Genomic DNA, 18,982 nt, shown 5'->3' with positions numbered 1-18,982 from the left:
TCCCCGCACCCCGGCCCTGACCGAACCACCTTCTTCAACCTCCCCCCCCCTCCCCAGTTGCCTCCAGGGGGACTTCTCCGGGCCTCTGGGTGGGGGTAACTGCTCCCTGTGGGTCGGGGAGGGCCTGGGGCTGTCTGTGGCCCTCCCTGCCCGCTGGGCATATGCCCGCTGTCCAGACGTGGATGAGTGTCGCTTGGGCCTGGCGCGGTGCCACCTGCGGGCGACCTGCCTGAACACACCCCTCAGCTATGAGTGTCACTGCCAGAGGGGCTACCAGGGTGATGGCATCACATACTGCAACCGCACGTGAGTGGGGCATGAGTTTCCATGGAGATGTCGCCCCAGGGCTGGTGCATGCGGAGATGTTGGGAGGAAGTGATCATGGTGCTGGGCTGCCTCCCCAGTGAGCCTTGGGTTTTTGCCTTGCAGAGCAGGCCCTTATTAGAGTGATAGGGTCCTCAACGTAACACTAGTTACTGTGGAGACAGGTCACCCATGGACTGCAGGCCACAGGCTTCAGCGTTGCCATAGAGATAGAGGAGGACCAAGTTGAAAGGGGTTTTCACAGGGAACAGATCACCAGTGGTGATATTTGGTTACTATAGAGACAGGAGTTACTACATGTGATGGGGTTGCCTTGGAGACACGGCCACCCATGTAGTCCAGGATCTGTGGAACAGGCAGTAGCTTATGATGGTGTTGCCATGGAGATAATGGGGGTGGAGTCGGGTGAGGGGTGGATGCCTTGGGGGCTCCAAGCCTGCCCAGTCCTTCCGCCACCCCCGCCACACCCCCTCAGGTGCCTGGAGGACTGTGGCCATGGCGTGTGCAGTGGCCCCCCAGACTTCACCTGCGTGTGTGACCTGGGCTGGACATCGGACCTGCCCCCTCCCACGCCTGCCCCAGGACCCCCCGCCCCCCGCTGTTCCCGGGACTGTGGCTGCAACTTCCACAGCCACTGCCACAAGCGGGGGCCTGGCTTCTGCGATGAGTGCCAGGGTGAGCAGCCCTCATCCTGAGCTCCTCGGGACTGGCCTCAAGGGAGCCTCCTTGGGGCTTCTGTTTTCTTTTGTCTGTGTGGGGTTCGGCGTCCCCTCACCCAGCTCTGAGTCCCTCTGTCCCATCGCCTGCTCCTTACCCCCAGACAGGTTTCGGTGCCACCCACCTCTCTGGCGGGCCTCAGCACTCCCTCTTGGGATTTGCAGTTGCTCCCCAGTCGGGGTTCCAGTTATCCTCCTTTGAGCCAGGTGGGGTTGGGGAGGGTCGGGCTCCTTCTCACCCTTGCCCTGACTCTGCATCCTGGCTGCTGGGGCCTCCACAGACTGGACCTGGGGGGAACACTGCGAACGGTGCCGGCCGGGCAGCTTTGGTAACGCCACAGGCTCGGGAGGCTGCCGGCCCTGCCAGTGCAACGGGCATGGGGACCCACGCCGAGGCCACTGCGACAACCTCAGCGGGCTCTGCTTCTGCCAGGACCACACTGAGGGCGCCCACTGCCAGCTCTGCTCCCCTGGCTACTATGGGGACCCCCGGTGAGCCAGGGGCCAGCCAGGCGGGGCAGGGTGGGGTTAGGGACGTGGTGGGATAGGGCAGGACTGGTCTGACGCTGGCTCTCCTCCATCTCCCCAGGGCTGGTGGCTCCTGCTTCCGGGAGTGTGGGGGTCGTGCCCTCCTCACCAACGTGTCCTCCGTGGCACTGGGCTCACGCCGGGTTGGGGGGCTACTGCCTCCAGGTGGTGGGGCAGCGAGAGCTGGGCCAGGCCTGTCCTATTGTGTGTGGGTTGTCTCAGCCACCGAGGTGCTACAGCCCTGTGCCCCTGGGACCCTCTGTCCCCCACTTACCCTCACCTTCTCCCCCGACAGCAGCACCCCCTGCACGGTGAGCACCAAGGGCACTGATTACAGGCCCACGTCTCCCCCACCCAGTCTGAATCTTCAGATGGACCCTGGCCCCCATGTCCCTTTTTTTTCATCCATCAAACTCCCAACTCTATTCCTCAGACCCCTATCCATTTGTTCCTAAGCCCACAGACCCTCCCATTTCCCAGATTGCCTCCTGTTTCCTGGACTCCAGTTTCCCATTCCCCAGTCCAGGTATGGTAAATATTGGTACCTTGTGTGCCAACTCTGATCGATTGGTAGTGGCTGCCAGGATCTGTGTATTGAGAAAGAGGCTCCCTACAAGAGTGCCTGATTGATTAACCATGTCTGTTATGAACACAGGAGTGGGAATGGTGGCCTCCATGCCACAGTTTGACAGTCTGCCCAGGTGGTTCAAGCAGCCTTTTCCCCAGTCTCAGATTGCCCTCTCTTCTTGAGCTGCACCTCCTCCCAGACCCCAAGCATTCCTCTTTCTCATCCTCATCATCCCCTGATCCTACTCTACACCTCTCCAGCTGAGCTATGTCCTGGCCTTTGATGGATTCCCACGCTTCCTGGACACTGGTGTCGTCCAGTCGGACCGTAGCCTCATTGCTGCCTTCTGCGGCCAGCGGCGGGACAGGCCCCTCACTGTGCAGGCCCTGTCTGGTATGGGGACTGGGGGAAGTGGGACCTCTGTCCTGGGCTGTCCTTTGTCCCTGTACCTTGCTACCTGAGGTGGGCTCAAAACCCAGCCTGACTCTGCCAGCTGAACTGCTGGGAGACTTGCTGGCAGTCCCTTGCCACCACTGGGTCTCAGTTTCTTCAGCTGAGAGGCAAATAGAGAGGATTGTACTGGCTGGGTTGTGTCTCTGGGAAGAAGGTCCACGTGGGACATGTTTTAGGGACACACAGAATGTAGCTGGTGCGAGGGCCCCTGAGCATCTATCTCCTCAGCCCGCTGGTTCTCAACCAGGAGTGACTTTGCCCCTTGGGTCATTTGGCTATGTCTGGAGACATTCTGATTGTCATGACTGGGGCTGCTACTGGCATCCCGTGGGTGGAGGTGAGAGATGCTACTCTGCATCCTGCAGTGCACAGGCTATAGCCCCCACAACCAAGAATTACCAGGCCCCGTTACCTCAGCTGCGCTTAGTTGATGGAGATGCACTAGAAATAATTTGTTACCCATGGCAGTTAAAGGGCCTAGGCTTGGAAATGCTTCTCTTCATATTGTAAATCAGAGTGGCTCCAAGGCTGTGAGAGAGAGGGCAGAGTTGTAGTTGGCCTGACGGCGATTGCACACAAGCCCAGACCCTTCACAGTGAGCAACTAGAGCTGAGGGGCCCTCGATTTCATTTCACTCAGCAAATGTTTACCTGCAGTAAGCTGGGCCTGAGCTAAATTCTGTGCGTGTAGCAGTGAACAAGGGACACAGGCGCTGCCTTCACGGACTCACAGCAGAGGTGGGGAGTGACGAAGACCAGGGAACAAGTTGTAGTCAGAATAGTGACACTTTTGGTAAGGGACAGGAGGAAATGGAAAGGAGTGGGGAGCCTGGCTTTTCTGGGGAGCGGGGGAGGGAGTCTTTGCAGAAGGGGGATTTCACGGTGTGGGCAAGGGGCAACTAGTTCAGGTGGAGGAATAGCAGATGCCCAGGCTCTGAGAACAGGAAGCGGGTCGGTGGTGCTGGAGCCAAGAGGGCCGGGAGAGTGGGAGGTGATGAGGTCAGAGGGCCTGCAGGCCACCCCTCTGTCTTTTTTTTAATAAATTTATTTATTTTTATTTTTATTTTTATTTATTTTTGGCTGCGTTGGGTCTTTGTTGCTGCACGCGGGCTTTCCCTAGTTGCGGCGAGCGGGGGCTACTCTTCGTTGCGGTGCGTGGGCTTGCCATTGCGGTGGCTTCTCTTGTTGTGGAGCCTGGGCTCTAGGCGCGTGGGCTTCAGTAGTTGTGGCACGCGGGCTCCGTAGTTGTGGCTCGTGGCTCTAGAGCACAGGCTCAGTAGTTGTGGCACACGGGCTTATTTGCTCCACGGCATGTGGGATCTTCCCGGACCAGGGCTCGAACCCGTGTCCCCTGCATTGGCAGGTGGGTCCTTAACCACTGTGCCACCAGGGAAGCCCCCCCCCCCCTTTTTAAATATCACTTTACTGAGGCCTTGTGACAAGCCTCTGGACTCTCTCCAACAGGGCTGCTGGTGCTGCACTGGGAGGCCAACGGCTCCTCGTCCTGGGGCTTCAATGCCTCCGTGGGCTCTGCCCGCTGTGGGTCAGGGGGCCCCGGGAGTTGCCCTGTCCCCCAGGAGTGTGTGCCCCAGGACGGGGCTGCAGATGCTGGACTCTGCCGATGTCCCCAGGGCTGGGCTGGCCCACACTGCCGCATGGCTCTGTGTCCTGAGAACTGTAATGCCCACAACGGGGCAGGGACCTGTAACCAGGTACAGGTGAAAGAGGGCAAGCTGGGCGGGACAGGGAGCCGGGTGGGGGTAGTCAGGGCTCCTCCCCAGCTTCCTTCTGCTGTTCCCCAGAGCCTGGGCGTGTGCATCTGTGCTGAGGGCTTCGGGGGCCCTGACTGTGCCACAAAGCTGGACGGTGGGCAGCTGGTCTGGGAGACCCTCATGGACAGCCGCCTCTCAGCCGTGAGTTGTGGACGCCACTCTCCGGGGAGGTGCCGTGCAGCCCCATTCCACTCCTGAGACTACCCCGTAGACCCTAGACCCAGCCTGACGCTCTGTAATGACCTTACCTGAGCCCTCATATCCGCACTCCACCCACAGGACACCGCTAGCCGCTTCCTGCACCGCCTGGGGCACACTATGGTGGAGGGACCTGAGGCCACCTTGTGGATGTTTGGGGGCCTGGGTCTGCCCCAGGGGCTGCTGGGAAACCTGTACAGGTGAGGACTGCCCTGGGGAGGTGGGATACCTGAATGAGAAAAGGTTACCTCAGGGGACACTGAGATGTCTCTCACATAAGAGTCCCCTCGGGGGGGGGGGGTGCAGAAAAACCTCTACAGGTGAAGGATACCCCAAAGGATGCTGGGACACTTGTCGCAGGAGGCTGACCTCAGGGACTGGGATACTTATTTGGGTGGTGCTACCCCAGGGGATGGTAAGGTGATTGTCATAGGAGGGTCACCTTAGGGGTTTTGGGATACCTGCCAAGTGTGGGGGTGATCCCAGGGGATGCTGGGATACCAGTGTGTAGGGGGGGTCACCCAAGAGGATGCTGGTATGACTGTATAGTGAGGCTGCTTTTTTGCATCTTGGCCCCAGGTACTCAGTGAGCGAACGGCGGTGGACACAGATGTTGGCAGGAGCTGAGGATGGGGGCCCAGGCCCCTCACCCCGCTCCTTCCATGCAGCTGCCTATGTGCCTGCTGGCCGTGGTGCCATGTACCTGTTGGGGGGGCTCACGGCTGGGGGCGTCGCCCGGGATTTCTGGGTCCTCAACCTCACCACCCTGCAGTGGCGGCAGGAGAAGGTGAGCATCTCTCCCCTCCCCTAGTCCCCACAACCAGGCTCTAGCAAAGATGACCAAAGCAGCTCCTGCCAGCTTTGCCCCCGGAGGAAGAGGCTTCCTCCCGGGGCTCCAGCACAAGTCCCAGCATTGAATTTCATTGGCCGCTCTGGGTCACATTTAATTCCTGAGTCAACCCCTGGCCGAGGGGACGCGAGGCTCTGGTCTCCAGGCTGGGGCGCAGCCCGCTGTGGAACGGGTGCGGTCAGCCCCATGCAGCCAGAGTGAGAGCCGAGGGGCAAGGGCTTCCCAAAGGCTCCCAGGCTACTCCTACCTGAAGAAGTGACGCTGAGCAGGCAGAAACAGCAAGAGGTCTGCTGCTCACCTGCCGGGACCATGGCTGGCGGGAAGGCCTGGGGTCTGACCAGCCCCAGGCAGCTCACTACCTCCTTAGTGGTTCAAGGGGAGTTCGGGGAACTCTGAGCCTTGCTTCTACCCACAAAATGACCCCTGACCTCTGCCCCCCCACCCCCGTGACCTCCACCCTTCATCCCCGAGGCCCCGCAGACCGTGGAGCTGCCAGCAGTTGCTGGTCACACCCTTACTGCCCGCCGAGGCCTGTCTCTGCTCCTGGTGGGTGGTTACTCCCCTGAAAATGGCTTCAACCAGCAGCTGCTTGAGTACCAGCTGGCGACCGGCACCTGGGTGTCCGGAGCCCAGAGCGGGACACCTCCCACAGGTGGGCCTGGGGACGGGGCGTGGCGGGGAGGGGGCGCTGCGCTTTTGACTCCCAGCCGTCCTCTCTGTCCACTCCTGTAGTCTGCAGTCACTGCCCCCACTACCTGTTGTCTCCCTGTCTACCCCCATCACCCACCCACATTCTCAGGATACCGCCTTTTGAGAAGTTCAGTTTCTCTATATACCCCTCCCAGACTTCATGAGAAGCTGCCCACCTCCTGCCCAGTAGCAGTGGGTCACATTTTCCCTCTTCCAGGTCTTAGATCAGTGCCCTTCAAGTATTTTCCTTTCTCTCTCTCTCCTTCTACATTCTTTGATCACCGTCTGCAAGGTCATTCTGGTCACCATCTCCCTCTCTTCCCTTTCCCAGAGTCTCTTTAATGGTTGTCCTTTAGAACCGAAGGGAGAGGGAGGGGTTGAGAAAGGCTTCCCGGTCTCTGGCCTCAGGGCCTGGTAGGGTGGTGGTGTGGTCTTGAGAGGGGGAGCCCAGGAAGATGGGGAGCGTTCCTGATCACCAGCCCTTCCCCCAGCCTCTGTGCTCACTCATCCTCCGCCCCCAGGTCTCTATGGTCATTCCGCTGTGTATCACGAGGCCACTGACTCCCTCTACGTGTTTGGGGGCTTCCGCTTCCACGTGGAGCTGGCGGCCCCATCCCCTGAGCTCTACTCCCTGCACTGTCCTGACCGCACCTGGAGCCTGCTGGCCCCTTCTCAGGGGGCAAAGGTCAGGAAAGAAGGTCCAGACAGATGAGTGTAGGGGGCAGGAGGGAGGGGCCCCCCTTTCCCAGTGCCCCAGGGACTGGCTGAACCTTGGATTCCTACTCTGCCTCCTTTCCAGTACCCCAAGTCTCCCCTTCTTCCCTCTGTGACTTGGAGGTAAGAATCCTAGACCAGGAGGTCAGAGGCCTGGGTTCTGCCCCAGCTCTGCCACACTCTGGGCGTGGCCGTGACAGGTCCCTCCCCTTCCTGGCCTCTCCAGCTGTGAAACGGGACACTGAGGCTCCTTGTGCTTCTGCCTTCAAGGCCAAAGGAGACAGTGTGTGGGAGAGCATGAAACCCCGGGTATGCTGATTAGAGACAATTGCATTTGCCATCCACAAACATATTCCCAAGCCCTTCTTGGGGCTGGACCGCAAGGGAGATGGAAGTAAGAGCCCCAGCAGGATACGCCCCGGCCCAGCTGGCGAGGTCACACAGGAAATGTGGGGCTCATCTCAAGCATCGGAGGCTGGGTTCCTGAGGAACTGCATGGGGTTTGGGGGTTCTGGGAGTTCAGGGAAAGGAGATGGCTGTGGAGACGGCTCTGAGGAGTGAGGGAGGTTTCCCGGAAGGAAGGAGGTGAGATTTGAGGAAGGTTAGGATTGGGTGGGCTGGAAGGGGCTGGGGCGTGGGGAGGTTCGGAGTGGCGGGTGAGCTGAGAGGGAGCACGAAGAGCGGACGACTGTGGGCTCTGACAGCCCGTCCTGCCGTGTGTCTCCCCATCAGCCCCGCCCCCGACTTTTCCACGCCTCAGCCTTGCTAGGGGACACCATGGTGGTCCTCGGGGGGCGCTCGGACCCTGACGAGTTCAGCAGCGATGTTCTGCTCTACCAGGTCAACTGCAACACCTGGCTCCTGCCCGACCTCATCCGTAAGTCCGCCACTCTCCCTGGGAGGTCCCGGGACAACCAGGGGGAGCCCTGGCCCTGTCCTGCAACTCTCACTCATTAGGGGTCATTTGGGCCCCTTCAGGCCCACAAGCGAAGCTCCTGTCCTCTCCACGTTATCTAAGCACCCACGGAGACACCCTCCTTCTTTTTCCTTAGAAAATTTTAAATTCTGTTTATGAAGTAATGATAGTCATTGTAGATAATTTGTAAACTAGGAAGGAAAAAATCCCCCATAATCCCATTCTCTGGAGACAACGACTGTCATATGTGAGGGTGCTTCCTTCCAGTTCATAGGCTGGAAAGGGATTGTATCTTGCAGTTTTATTTCATTTGACAGTCATTGTAAGTGACTGACTCTGTGTGTGTGTGTGTGTGTGTGTGTGTGTGTGTGTGTGTGTGTGTCTGGGCCTGTCTCCTTTGCTTTTTGTTTCTCTCTCTGACCCTCTGTCTCCTACTCTCTTTTGCTCTTAATCTATTTTTTCCACTATTCTGTGGCTCTTTTTTTTTTTTTTGAGGATTTAAAAAAATTTAGGTGAAATTCACATAACAAAATTAGTCATCGTAAAATGAACAATTCAGCGACATTTAGTACCTTCACAGTGTGGTTCAACCACCACCTTGGTCTTGTTCCAAAGCATTTTTTTTTTTTGGCCGTGCCACGCGGCATGTAGGATCTTAGTTCCCCGACCAGGGATGGAACCCACGCCCCCGGCAGTGGAAGCGCGGAGTCTTTTTTTTTTTTTTTTTTTTTTAAAGAGTCCAAGTATAGCAGAAGTCCATAGTGTCTTTTATTTTATTATTTTTAAAAATTTATTTATTTATTTTTGTATGTGTTGGGTCTTCGTTTCTGTGCGAGGGCTTTCTCTAGTTGCGGCAAGTGGGGGCCACTCTTCAACGCGGTGCGCGGGCCTCCCACCATCGTGACCTCTCTTGTTGCGGAGCACAGGCTCCAGACGCGCAGGCTCAGCAGCTGTGGCTCACGGGCCCAGTTGCTCCGCGGCATGTGGGACCTTCCCAGACCAGGGCTCGAACCCGTGTCCCCTGCACTGGCAGGCAGACTCTCAACCACTGCGCCACCAGGGAAGCCCGGAAGCGCGGAGTCTTAACCACTGGTCCGCCAGGGAAGTCCCCGGGTTCCACAACATTTGTCTCTGTTCTTATTCCACTCTTTTCTGTTTGTGTGTCTCTCTCCCTCTCTTTTGTCTTGCTGTCTGTGTCTGATGCTCTTGTCCTATTTGGCCTTATCTACCTTCTCTCTGTCTTTCGTTGTCTGTCTCTGCTCTCCTTAGACTGTCTCTCCTCTCAGCATCCCTGTCTGACTGGTACCTTTGTGTGAATCTCTTCCTCGAGTCTCCTGCTCTCTCTCTCTGAACTTTCTGTCTCTCCCCAGGCCCAGCCTCTGTGGGACCGCCAATGGAGGAGTCTGTGGCCCACGCTGTGGCGGCGGTAGGGGGTCGCCTGTATATCTCAGGAGGCTTTGGGGGAGTGGCCCTGGGCCGCCTGCTGGCCCTGACCCTGCCCCTTGACCCCTGCCACCTGCTGCCCTCGCCCGAAGCTTGTAACCAGTCTGGGGCCTGTACCTGGTGCCATGGGGCCTGCCTGTCCGGGGACCAGGCCCATAGGTAACCATGGAGACTGACAGCACGTGGGTGGGGGGGTGGTACTGGTGCCCTCCAAAGTGGGTTCTGTGCCAGGCCAGGCCTGTGGGGGAGGCCTCAGCAGGGTATGGTCTGGTTAGGAGACCGGCTCACATGGGAAAATGGGCAGCTTATCACAGGCAGGGGCAGGCTCGGGGACCTCACCGAGTGGGGAGCCCTGTTTGTGGGCTGGGGTTAGCTGAGTCAGACCTGGGCCCTAAATGACCCAGTCAAGTTTAGACCATGAGGGTTCAGAGGTGGGGCTGTATCTGGTGTATTTTAGAAACCATGTGAGTTGGGGAAGAACGAGATTGGAGAGGTGGGTGGCTCGGCTCAGACAGGGCTTCCAGTGCCTGTGGCTGAACTGGGCTCCGTCCAGCTCCAGAGACTCCTCGTCTGGAGTCTGGGAATCCAAACACATCAGGAGGCTGAAGGCGCTGTCCTAGGTTTAGCACAAACTAACTTGACTGCGCAGTTATCCTGCACTGGTATGAGGCTACTAACGGGCTTTGTTTTGTCCCATTGTATGTGTCACCATGTTTACTAGAGAATATTAAAGGGAGTGATTTTTAAGGTGCTCCCCCAGACTCTGCTAGGGGTATTATGTCACAGCGGGTGCACCCACTGCTTTTCTAAAACCTGGAAAGTTCTGGAACAGGTGTGCCTTCAAGGATTTTGAGTAAGGGATTATGGCCCTCCACTGTGGGTGATGGGGAGCCCCAGAAGGTTTAAGCAGGAGAGGGCAGGGGCAGGCTTGTGAAGGAGGGGGTGGTGAGGGGAGGCTGCAGGTGGAGGCCTGGAAGGGGGAGGCTTGAACTGGGCGGGGGGCTGCAGGGGTGGAGGAGGAGGGGATGGTCGGAGAAGAATTCAGGAGGCAGAGGCCTCGATGGCTGGAGGGCCAGGAGGACATGGGGTATCATCCCGTGTCTCTGGCCTGGGTGATAGGTGGACGTGGGACCCTCACCAAGTGAGGTGGGGAGGAGCAGCTTTGGGAGGCCTGTGCTGAGAGCAGTTTGGGATGCATATGTGGGGCCTGCAGGACGGTGTCCACGAGGCACCAGGAAGAGGCGAGGGTGAGGAGGAAGGGTGGGGCCTGGCTGAATGTGATGAGCCAGACCTCATGTCCCCCCAGGCTGGGCTGTGGTGGTCCCGCCTGCTCTCCAATGCCCCACTCCCCCGAGGAATGTCGACGCCTGCGGACCTGTAGTGAGTGCCTGGCCCGCCATCCCCGGACCCTGCAGCCTGGAGATGGAGAGGTGACTGGTGGGGGTGGGGGTGGGGAAGGGGGCATGGCTCAGGCACCACTGAGCTCTTCAGCTGGGATTGGGTGGCAAGAGCTGAGGCTGGAGGGATGCTGGGGGCCCTGACAACCCCGCTGAGCCCGTATCCCCCCGCCAGGCATCTGTCCCCCGCTGTAAGTGGTGTACCAACTGCCCTGAGGGTGCCTGCATCGGGCGCAATGGGTCCTGCACCTCGGAGAATGACTGTCGCATCAACCAGCGCGAGGTCTTCTGGGCTGGGAACTGCTCGGAGGCCGTGTGTGGGGCGGCCGACTGTGAGCAGTGCACGAGGGAGGGCAAGTGCATGTGGACGCGGCAGTTCAAGAGGACTGGTGAGCACTGAGGCCTGCTCCCCGAGAGGAGAGTCTGGGGGCCTGGATTCCTGCTCCAAGGACGCAGGGGGCTCAGGGGCCTGGTTTGAGGGAGGAGCTGGGCTGGGGGCCCGGACCTGCTTCTAATCCGTGTGCCCCCAACCCCAGGGGAGACCCGCCGCATCCTCTCGGTGCAGCCCACCTATGACTGGACGTGCTTCAGCCACTCTCTGCTGAACGTGTCCCCGATGCCGGTGGAATCATCGCCCCCGCTGCCCTGCCCCACGCCCTGTCACCTCCTGCCCAACTGCACCTCCTGCCTGGATTCCAAGGGTGCAGACGGGGGCTGGCAGCACTGTGTCTGGAGCAGCAGCCTCCAACAGGTACTGACTGCCCCCAGCGGGGTGTGCGGTGGCCCTCCTCCCTGCTGCGCACTGACCTTTCTCCAGCCCCGCCGCCGCTGTCCTACCTCCGCCTCCATTTCCTTAGGGCTGGTCCCACCATCACACTTTCTCTTTCTTCCCACTTTCTCTTCTCTCTCCCCTTCCAACATCTCTTTCTTCCCTCTTCGCCTTGTTCTTGTTGTTGTTTTTTTTTTTGGCCACGTCTCACGGCTTGGGGGATCTTAGTTCCCTGACCAGAGATCGAACCCGCGCCCCCAGTGGAAGCGTGAAGTCTTAACCACTGGATCACCAGGGAAGTCCCTCTCCTTGCCTTGTGAGTCTCCCCGTCATGTCCCAGCGCCCCCTTCCTGACTCCTCAGCCCTGGTGTCTCTCCAACTCTCAATTAAGCTCTCCTCGCCCCATCCTTCCCATGGCTCAATACCATCTCCCTTCTCCCTCCCACACCTTTCCACTTTCCTCCTCCATCTCTTTCTCTCTCTACTTTTAGAAGTTTTGGTTGTAAGAAACAGAAACCCACTCGCGCTGGTGTTATTATAAGGAACTGCGGGTATTTGATGTTGTCTGAAGGTAGGAAGTACTGTTGCTTCATCCTTCTCGGGCCGCCTGGTGTCTGATCTAAGCTGTTTTCTGCACATCTCCATCCTCTGGTTTCTCTTGGCTTGATCATCAACACACACCGCCTCAACTGGCAAACCTTGACCCTCAGTCTATGTGAATTTCTTTTTAAAAAAAAATATTTATTTATTTATTTATTTACTTGGCTGCGTTGGGTCTTAGTTGCGGCCTGCGGGCTCTTTGTTGCGGCACGCAGGCTTCTCTGTAGTTGTGGCACATGGGCTCAGTAATTGCGGCACGCAGGCTTAGTTGCCCCACGGCATGTGGGATCTTAGTTCCCCGACCAAGGGTCGAACCCACGTCCCCTGCATTGGATGGCAGATTCTTAACCACTGTGCCACCAGGGGAGTCTCTATGTGACTTTCTGATTCCAGAGACCACAGTCATCTCTGTGTTCTTCTGTTAGTTCACATTCTCGGGGAAGACTTCAGCTCAGCTCACGAGTTAGATGTCCAGCCGTGGTCCAGTGAGATGTGGCCAGGGAAGGGAAGGAGCACTGCTTCTGACACGGCCATTCAGACCCACCCCTCATCCATGGCTGTGGTCTAGAGATGATTCTTGAACATGGGCATGGTCTGGGGAGGTACAGTCCACCCCTTGGCTGCCCAGTGCATGCTGTCTCATAAAGTCCATCCAGAGATGCCTCTGGGAGGAATTCCCTGGTGGTCCAGTGGTTAGGACTCCGCACTTTCACTGCTGAGGACCCGGGTTCAATCCCTGGTCGGGGAACTAAGATCCCACAAGCTGTGCGGCACGGCCGAAAAACAAAACAAAACAAAAAAAACAAAGATGCCTCTGCCTGGCATGATTTAGCTGTCCCGGTGGCAGACACAGGCAGTCAACCCCAGCCCCACCCCTTATCCCCAGCAGGAGATAAGAAAGCTTCAGCTACTGCTCTCATATCCAGAAACAGTGTCACTGGGCCAGAGTTGTGAGTCTGTCTACTCCTCATTCATCTTTATTGTGCAAGACTGTGCAAGACCCAACTGAGGTGTGATTAGTCACCAGCTCACAACCCAAGAGCCTACATGAGTCTTTGGTAAAATAGGAGCGCTATCAACAGACCCTGTCTGGGGTGTTTTCCAACACCAACAACCAGTTCTCCAGTTCTCTGGACGCCAACTATGTGTTCAACAATTCAGTTAATTTCTGACACTATCTACCTGAGATCAGAGTCAGATCCCACAGGTTAAAGTGTTCAGTTCCACCAGACTGCTCCCACTTCAGATACCAGTCACAAATCCAGGCTAACTGGCTGTAAATTGGGGGTTCCTACCACCCCCTCTGCAGGTTTGATAATTTGCTAGAATGGCTCACAGAACTCAGAGAAACATTTACTTACTAATACTGGTTTATTATAAAGGATACAACTCAGGAAGAGCCAAATAGAAGAGATGAATAGGGCAAGGCATGCAGAGTTTCCATGTCTTCTCTGGACATGCCACCCTCCCAGAAGATGCATTCATCAGCCTGGAAGCTCTCTGAATCTCACTGTTGTTGTTGTTCTTTTTTTTTTTTGGCCATGCCGCGCGGCTTACGGGATCTTATTTCCCCGACCAGGGATTGAACCCCAGCCCACAGCAGTGAAAGCAGAGTCCTAACCACCGGACCGCCAGGGAAGTCCCCTGAATCTCATTGTTCAAGTGTTTTTATAGAGCTCAATCTTTCCCCTGACCCCGGGTGAGTGGGTGGGGCTCTAATCACTTGGTTTTTCTTCTGACTCCCCTAAGTCACCCCGTTAGCATAAACTCAGGTGTAAAAGGGGTTCCTTATGAAACAGCAAAAGACATCCCCACTGCTCAGGAACCCCTTTGTGTTTTAGTAGCTCAGTACCAGGAACCGGGGACAAAGGCCAGATACATTTTTGTATCATACCACACCGTCCCATAGGAAGGTCGTCCAAATTAGATGGGAGAATGTATGTAGAGCGTGGAGCCCGACCTGCTATTCAGTAAAAACTCAGTAACATCCCCACGTTCGGCCCACTGGGAGGATTCCCAGCCTCCGCTGTCTGGGACACACCAAGAGGGTCAGTGCAGCGGCTGGGAGTGGGGGGTGCTCCCCGTGGGGCTCTCAGGGTGGCTGCAAGGGCAGAGGCCCCCTGCGGTGGCACCTCTAACAAGCAGAAGCCTCTCGTCCTCAAGCCTGGGGTCCTTCCGGTGATACACGTCCTCCCTAAATATTATTGAGATTTCCATTGTTTGTCTTTATCGGGATCCCAGGGACTGGGACCAGACACCAGAGAGCCTGCAGGCAGCTCAGGAGGCGTGAGGCGGGAGGGAGTGGTGGGGCGGCCGAGTGGGGAGCGCGGAGCTGATGCTGCATGGGAGTGTCAGAGGGCTGCTGCCAGATCTTCTGATTTCTGGGAAAATCAGTTAAAACTGTTGGCTCAGGTGTGTTAAAAACACAGATCAGGTGCGCAGACCAGACCTGTTGTGATTCGGCTCAAGGGCAGCCTTATTTTAAGTCAGGCATTGTTCTTCTGAATGCCTTTGGCCTCAGAGCCTGGGACAGACAGCAAGGTGCTCTCTTCCCCGCCTGGCTGGCTGGCCGGCTGGCCGGCTGGCTCGCTGGCTGGCGGCTTCCCTCCTTCCCTTTGTCCTTTTCCCAAATTCTTCATTGAGCACCTTCCTTGTGCCGGGCACTTTGCTAGGCTGTGGGCATATGTCAGCAGACGAGCTAGGATCCTGCATCTCTTCCAGGAACACAGGAAATGCAGTTTATGGTATTGGGCAGAATCACATTTGGCCACTAGGGGGTGGTCCCAGCAGAAAGTGCTGAGCAGACTGGAGCCTCGGGCTTCTCTTGGCCCCCTTCCAGATTGCCCCGCTGTTTGCCAAGGGGTGCACTAAATTCAGATCTGGAAGCCTAACCTGGAGGAGAATTTGGCTCTGGCAGTTCAGCCAGGCTCGGCTCATCACCGGCGTAACCCGTAGGGACTCAGAGCTCCGGCCACAGCTGTCGGGGTTTTCTATTTCAGGACTGCATGGTAGCTTTGTTTCTTCCTGAGTGCTTCCAGACAGCCAGCCTAGACTAATCTCTTTCCTCTTATACTTTACTTAAGGCCCAAGCCGTAAATGAAATGCCCTCATACACTGAGGTAAGTTAGGAGTGTGGACCTCGTTGAGCACCGTGTCTGGGTCCCAGGACACGATAAGTGATGGTGTGTGTGAGCTGCTCTGCAGCCCCTGACCACGGACTCCTCAGCTTCCCAGCCCAGGGCGGGAGGATCCTGTTGCCCCAGCAGCTGGGTCCATGTTCTTTCTAAGAGGCTGTGGCTGGCACCCCCGCTCCTGATGGCTTGTTTCCTTTTCCACCTGGGATCATTGCCTTTCTTTGATTGTAAGAAACAGCTGCATCCCAAGCCAGGTGGGTAAAGGGGCTCATCATACCGACACAGTGGTGCCTCTTGTAACCCAGGTGGAGAGTGCAGCCAGGCCGTACCAGGGGCTGGAGATGGAGCCCGGAAAGCTGCCTGTCCGCCTGTCTTTGGGGTGTGTGATTCTCATCTCTGCTTCCTTCTGTCTCTGCTCTTTTCTTGCCTCTCTCTGCTCTCTTCATTTGCTGTCATTTGTTCATTCAAATGGCCCAGCCAGCCCTAGTCTACACAATCTAGTTTCAAGGATGTCCCTAGCCTGACTTCTGGTCTGAACTTGCAGTTACAAATGCCGAGGAGGGAGAATGTGATGACCCCAGCTGATGTCCATTTTGGTCCACCCGGTTGTGGCCAGCAGGGGTGAGATCTCTGAGAAGAGGGTGCAATCCAGGAAGATACCCAGGAGGTGTTTGTTTGATCTTCTTTCTCTGCCATTTCCCCTCCCCTGTAGTGTCTGAGCCCCTCCTACCTGCCCCTGCGATGTATGGCCGGAGGCTGCGGGCGGCTGCTCCGAGGACCCGAGAGCTGCTCCCTGGGCTGTGCTCAGGCAACCCAGTGCGCCCTGTGCCTGCGGCGGCCCCACTGCGGCTGGTGTGCCTGGGGGGGCCAGGATGGGGGCGGCCGCTGCCTGGAGGGTGGACTCAGCGGCCCCCGCGATGGTGAGATGGGTTTGCGGATGGGGTGAGTGGGGCTGGCCCCTGTCTGCGTTCTGACGTGGGGCTTGGTGCAGGGAACGTGGAGGGGCGCTGGGGGCCCTCACAGGTGGCGCTCAGGGGAAGGGGGAGCAGGGGCCCGGGTGGCTAGGCGGGTGGTTCGGAGGCCTCCACAGTGAAACCCTGTATCCTCGTGCCAGGGCTGACATGTGGGCGACCTGGGGCCTCCTGGGCCTTCCTGTCCTGCCCCCCTGAGGACGAGTGTGCAAACGGGCACCACGACTGCAACGAAACACAGAACTGCCATGACCGGCCCCACGGTTATGAGTGCAGCTGCAAGACGGGCTACACCATGGACAAGTGAGGCTACAGGCCAGACGGGGGGGCTTGGGTGGGGTTGAGGGGAGCGGGGCCAGGCAGACCGTGGGGTGGGAGAGTCTGTGGGGAGCGGTAAAGGACGGGGCATGGATCAAAGTGGGACGCAAGAAAACATAGTCCAAGGTGTGGAGGAGGGTGTGAGGGCGGGGGCTGGGTCGTGGAGGGCAAGGTTGGTCAGTTAGTTTAACAGGGTACCCTGGGGAGGGGGTCGTCGCCCCTGGAGGAGGCGCTGGGCTGGACCTGGGGCAGGGGAGTGATGCAGCAGACCGGGCGGTGGACTAGTTGTGAAGAGGGTGGGCTGGCCGGTGGTGGCCTCAGAGGCGAGGTGAGGACCGTGCGGACGGCTGGGTGTGCCTTTGGGAGGGAGCGGCCCGCTGCCCTGCGCTGACTCCTGCCCCACCCCTGCAGCGTGACGGGGCTGTGCCGCCCCGTGTGCGCCCAGGGCTGCGTGAACGGCTCGTGTGTGGAGCCCGACCACTGCCGCTGCCACTTCGGCTTTGTCGGCCACAACTGCTCCACGGAGTGTCGCTGCAACCGCCACAGCGAGTGCGCCGGTGTGGGGGCCCGCGACCACTGCCTGCTCTGCCACAATCACACCAAGGTGTCCGTCCGGGACCTCAGGCCCTCGCCCCGGGCCTCTGTGCCTTCAGCCGACACTCAGGCATCTTGAGCCTCCTTCCAAGCCCCAGTGAGCTAGGCACAGGGAGGAGGGGGCCTGGCCCTATCCCAGGGGAGTACGAGAGGACCCTGGGGACACCGTCTGGGTCTGTATCACAGAGGAGCCGCTATCCAGGGCCCTGGATAGCAGGACAGAATTAGTACTGGACCAGGGAGGGGGGGGTCACGTGGAGGAGCATCTGGGATCCTGTGGGGAAGGGCTTTCTGAGCTCAACACTTGGGGCTGAAGGGAGTGAAGCCCCATCACTGGAGATGTGCAAGTGAAGGCGGAGGGCTAAATGGCAGCTGGGCTGGGACTGCCCAAGCCAAATGCCTGCGCCGTTGCTGCCCTCCCCTGGTGCTCTCAGAACCTTCCCCCACTCTCACACCCGCTGTGACTCTTCACCCCCTCTGACCGCCCTGTCCCTGGTTTCCAGGGCAGCCACTGTGAGCAGTGCCTCCCCCTGTTCGTGGGTTCAGCCGTGGGGGGCGGGACCTGCCGGCCCTGCCACGCCTTTTGTCGGGGCAACAGCCAGGTCTGCGTCTCCAGGAAGGAGCTTGAAATGGCCAGGAGGGAGCCGGAGAAGTACTCGCTGGATCCAGATGAGGTGAAAGAGGCTGGGGTCCTGAACTCCTGGGTCTGAAGGAGGAGGGGGCCGGGGGCTTGGACTCCTAGTCTGAGGGAGGAGGAGGCTGCTGGGGTCTGGACTCCTGGCTCTGAGGGAGGAGGGACTGGTCCATGCCTTTTTGTGATCACCCTGTCCTTCCTTGGCCAGATCGAAAACTGGGTGACAGAGGGTCCTAGTGAAGACGAGGCCGTGTGTGTGAACTGCCAGAATAATAGCTATGGGGACAAATGTGAGAGCTGCCTCCATGGCTACTTCCTCCTCGATGGGAAGTGCACCAAGTAAGTGGAAGCGGGGCCAGGAACCCTTAGCCCCGCTCAGTAGGAATAGCTCTGGGAGCCAGGCTCCTCTCCCCGGTCCTCTGCCCTCAGTCGGGAAAGGATGAGATCCCCTGAGGCGGGGGTTGGGGGCGATGAACTAGACTGAGGTGGGAGACCCTCTCCCTCAGGCCAGTGCTGAAACGCAGGCTACCGAGCAGCCCTGGTGGAGACTCTTGGGCAAAGAGAGAGGGCCCTGAGGGAGAGGCCTCAAGACAGGCTCCCCATTCCACCCCCTTCCTTCTGAATGGTCAGTAAGCCCTGGAGTCCGTCCATCCTGGGTTCTAATCCTGACTCTGCCACTGAACAACACTGTGGCCTTGGGGTCAACGGCTTGACCTCTGTGAGCCTCAGTTTCCTCTTCTGGCCTCATGGATTGGAGCTCATGTTTGCAGCATCCAGCCTGGGGCCCTGTAGGTCATGGGAGCTCTATAACCCCTGTCTTCTTCCCTCTCTTCAGATGTCAGTGTAATGGCCATGCGGACACATGTAACGAGCAGGACGGGACAGGCTGCCCGTGTCAGAACAACACAGAGACGGGCACGTGCCAGGGCAGCTCCCCCAATGACCGCCGAGACTGCTACAAGTACCAGGTGCGGCTGGAGAAGCAAGTTATGGGCCAAGGGCCCCATGCCCAGAGGAGGTCAGAGCTGGGATGAGGTAGCCTGGCCTGGGCAGGACTGACAGCGTGGTTCCGATATCTGTGGTCATGGGGATCAAGGTCAACTTGATAGACTGTTCCTGAGCCCTAGTCAGTTTCAGGACCCGGGCGGTGATGCTGGGAACCCAGAAATGAGCCTCTTGTGGGCGGTGGGGGTGAGGAGACGGACTCCATTACGGATAGTCACAACTTAAAGATTGCAGATGCCAGAAAACTCATCTCATAGTGGCTTAAGCAAAAAAGAAAATGTGTTGGCTCTCAAAACTGAGGTCTGGAGTCCACTTCAGGAATGGCCAGATCGGGGTGCTCACACAATGCAGTCAGGAGTCCTTCTTTCCCTGGATCTTGACTCTGCTTT

At 58.1% G+C, this 18,982-nt stretch overlaps 1 protein-coding gene across 3 annotated transcripts in view; it reads left to right on the top strand.

Annotated features, from left to right (window-relative positions):
- MEGF8 (multiple EGF like domains 8) overlaps positions 1-18,982 on the top strand; it is a 45,403-nt gene that overhangs the window by 20,167 nt on the left and 6,254 nt on the right. For 2 of the 3 annotated variants that reach the window (XM_082367503.1, XM_082367505.1), the window contains 22 exons: positions 58-306; positions 800-999; positions 1,322-1,532; positions 1,630-1,879; positions 2,397-2,529; positions 4,053-4,300; positions 4,391-4,501; positions 4,640-4,758; positions 5,138-5,345; positions 5,880-6,060; positions 6,620-6,783; positions 7,545-7,689; positions 9,099-9,330; positions 10,478-10,601; positions 10,744-10,957; positions 11,105-11,319; positions 15,784-15,991; positions 16,186-16,345; positions 16,772-16,964; positions 17,458-17,628; positions 17,797-17,927; positions 18,424-18,556. In XM_082367503.1, the coding sequence (XP_082223629.1) occupies positions 58-306; positions 800-999; positions 1,322-1,532; positions 1,630-1,879; positions 2,397-2,529; positions 4,053-4,300; positions 4,391-4,501; positions 4,640-4,758; positions 5,138-5,345; positions 5,880-6,060; positions 6,620-6,783; positions 7,545-7,689; positions 9,099-9,330; positions 10,478-10,601; positions 10,744-10,957; positions 11,105-11,319; positions 15,784-15,991; positions 16,186-16,345; positions 16,772-16,964; positions 17,458-17,628; positions 17,797-17,927; positions 18,424-18,556 (4,000 nt within the window). The remainder of the gene's footprint in view (positions 1-57; positions 307-799; positions 1,000-1,321; positions 1,533-1,629; positions 1,880-2,396; positions 2,530-4,052; positions 4,301-4,390; positions 4,502-4,639; positions 4,759-5,137; positions 5,346-5,879; positions 6,061-6,619; positions 6,784-7,544; positions 7,690-9,098; positions 9,331-10,477; positions 10,602-10,743; positions 10,958-11,104; positions 11,320-15,783; positions 15,992-16,185; positions 16,346-16,771; positions 16,965-17,457; positions 17,629-17,796; positions 17,928-18,423; positions 18,557-18,982) is intronic. The other variant, XM_082367504.1, reaches the window with a different exon arrangement.

Source organism: Balaenoptera borealis (assembly GCF_965194805.1).
Source record: "Balaenoptera borealis genome assembly, chromosome: 19".
NCBI classification, from domain to species: Eukaryota; Metazoa; Chordata; class Mammalia; order Artiodactyla; family Balaenopteridae; genus Balaenoptera; species Balaenoptera borealis.
The sequence above is the reverse complement of the archived record's forward strand: the minus strand, read 5'-3'. Positions and strand labels throughout refer to the sequence as shown.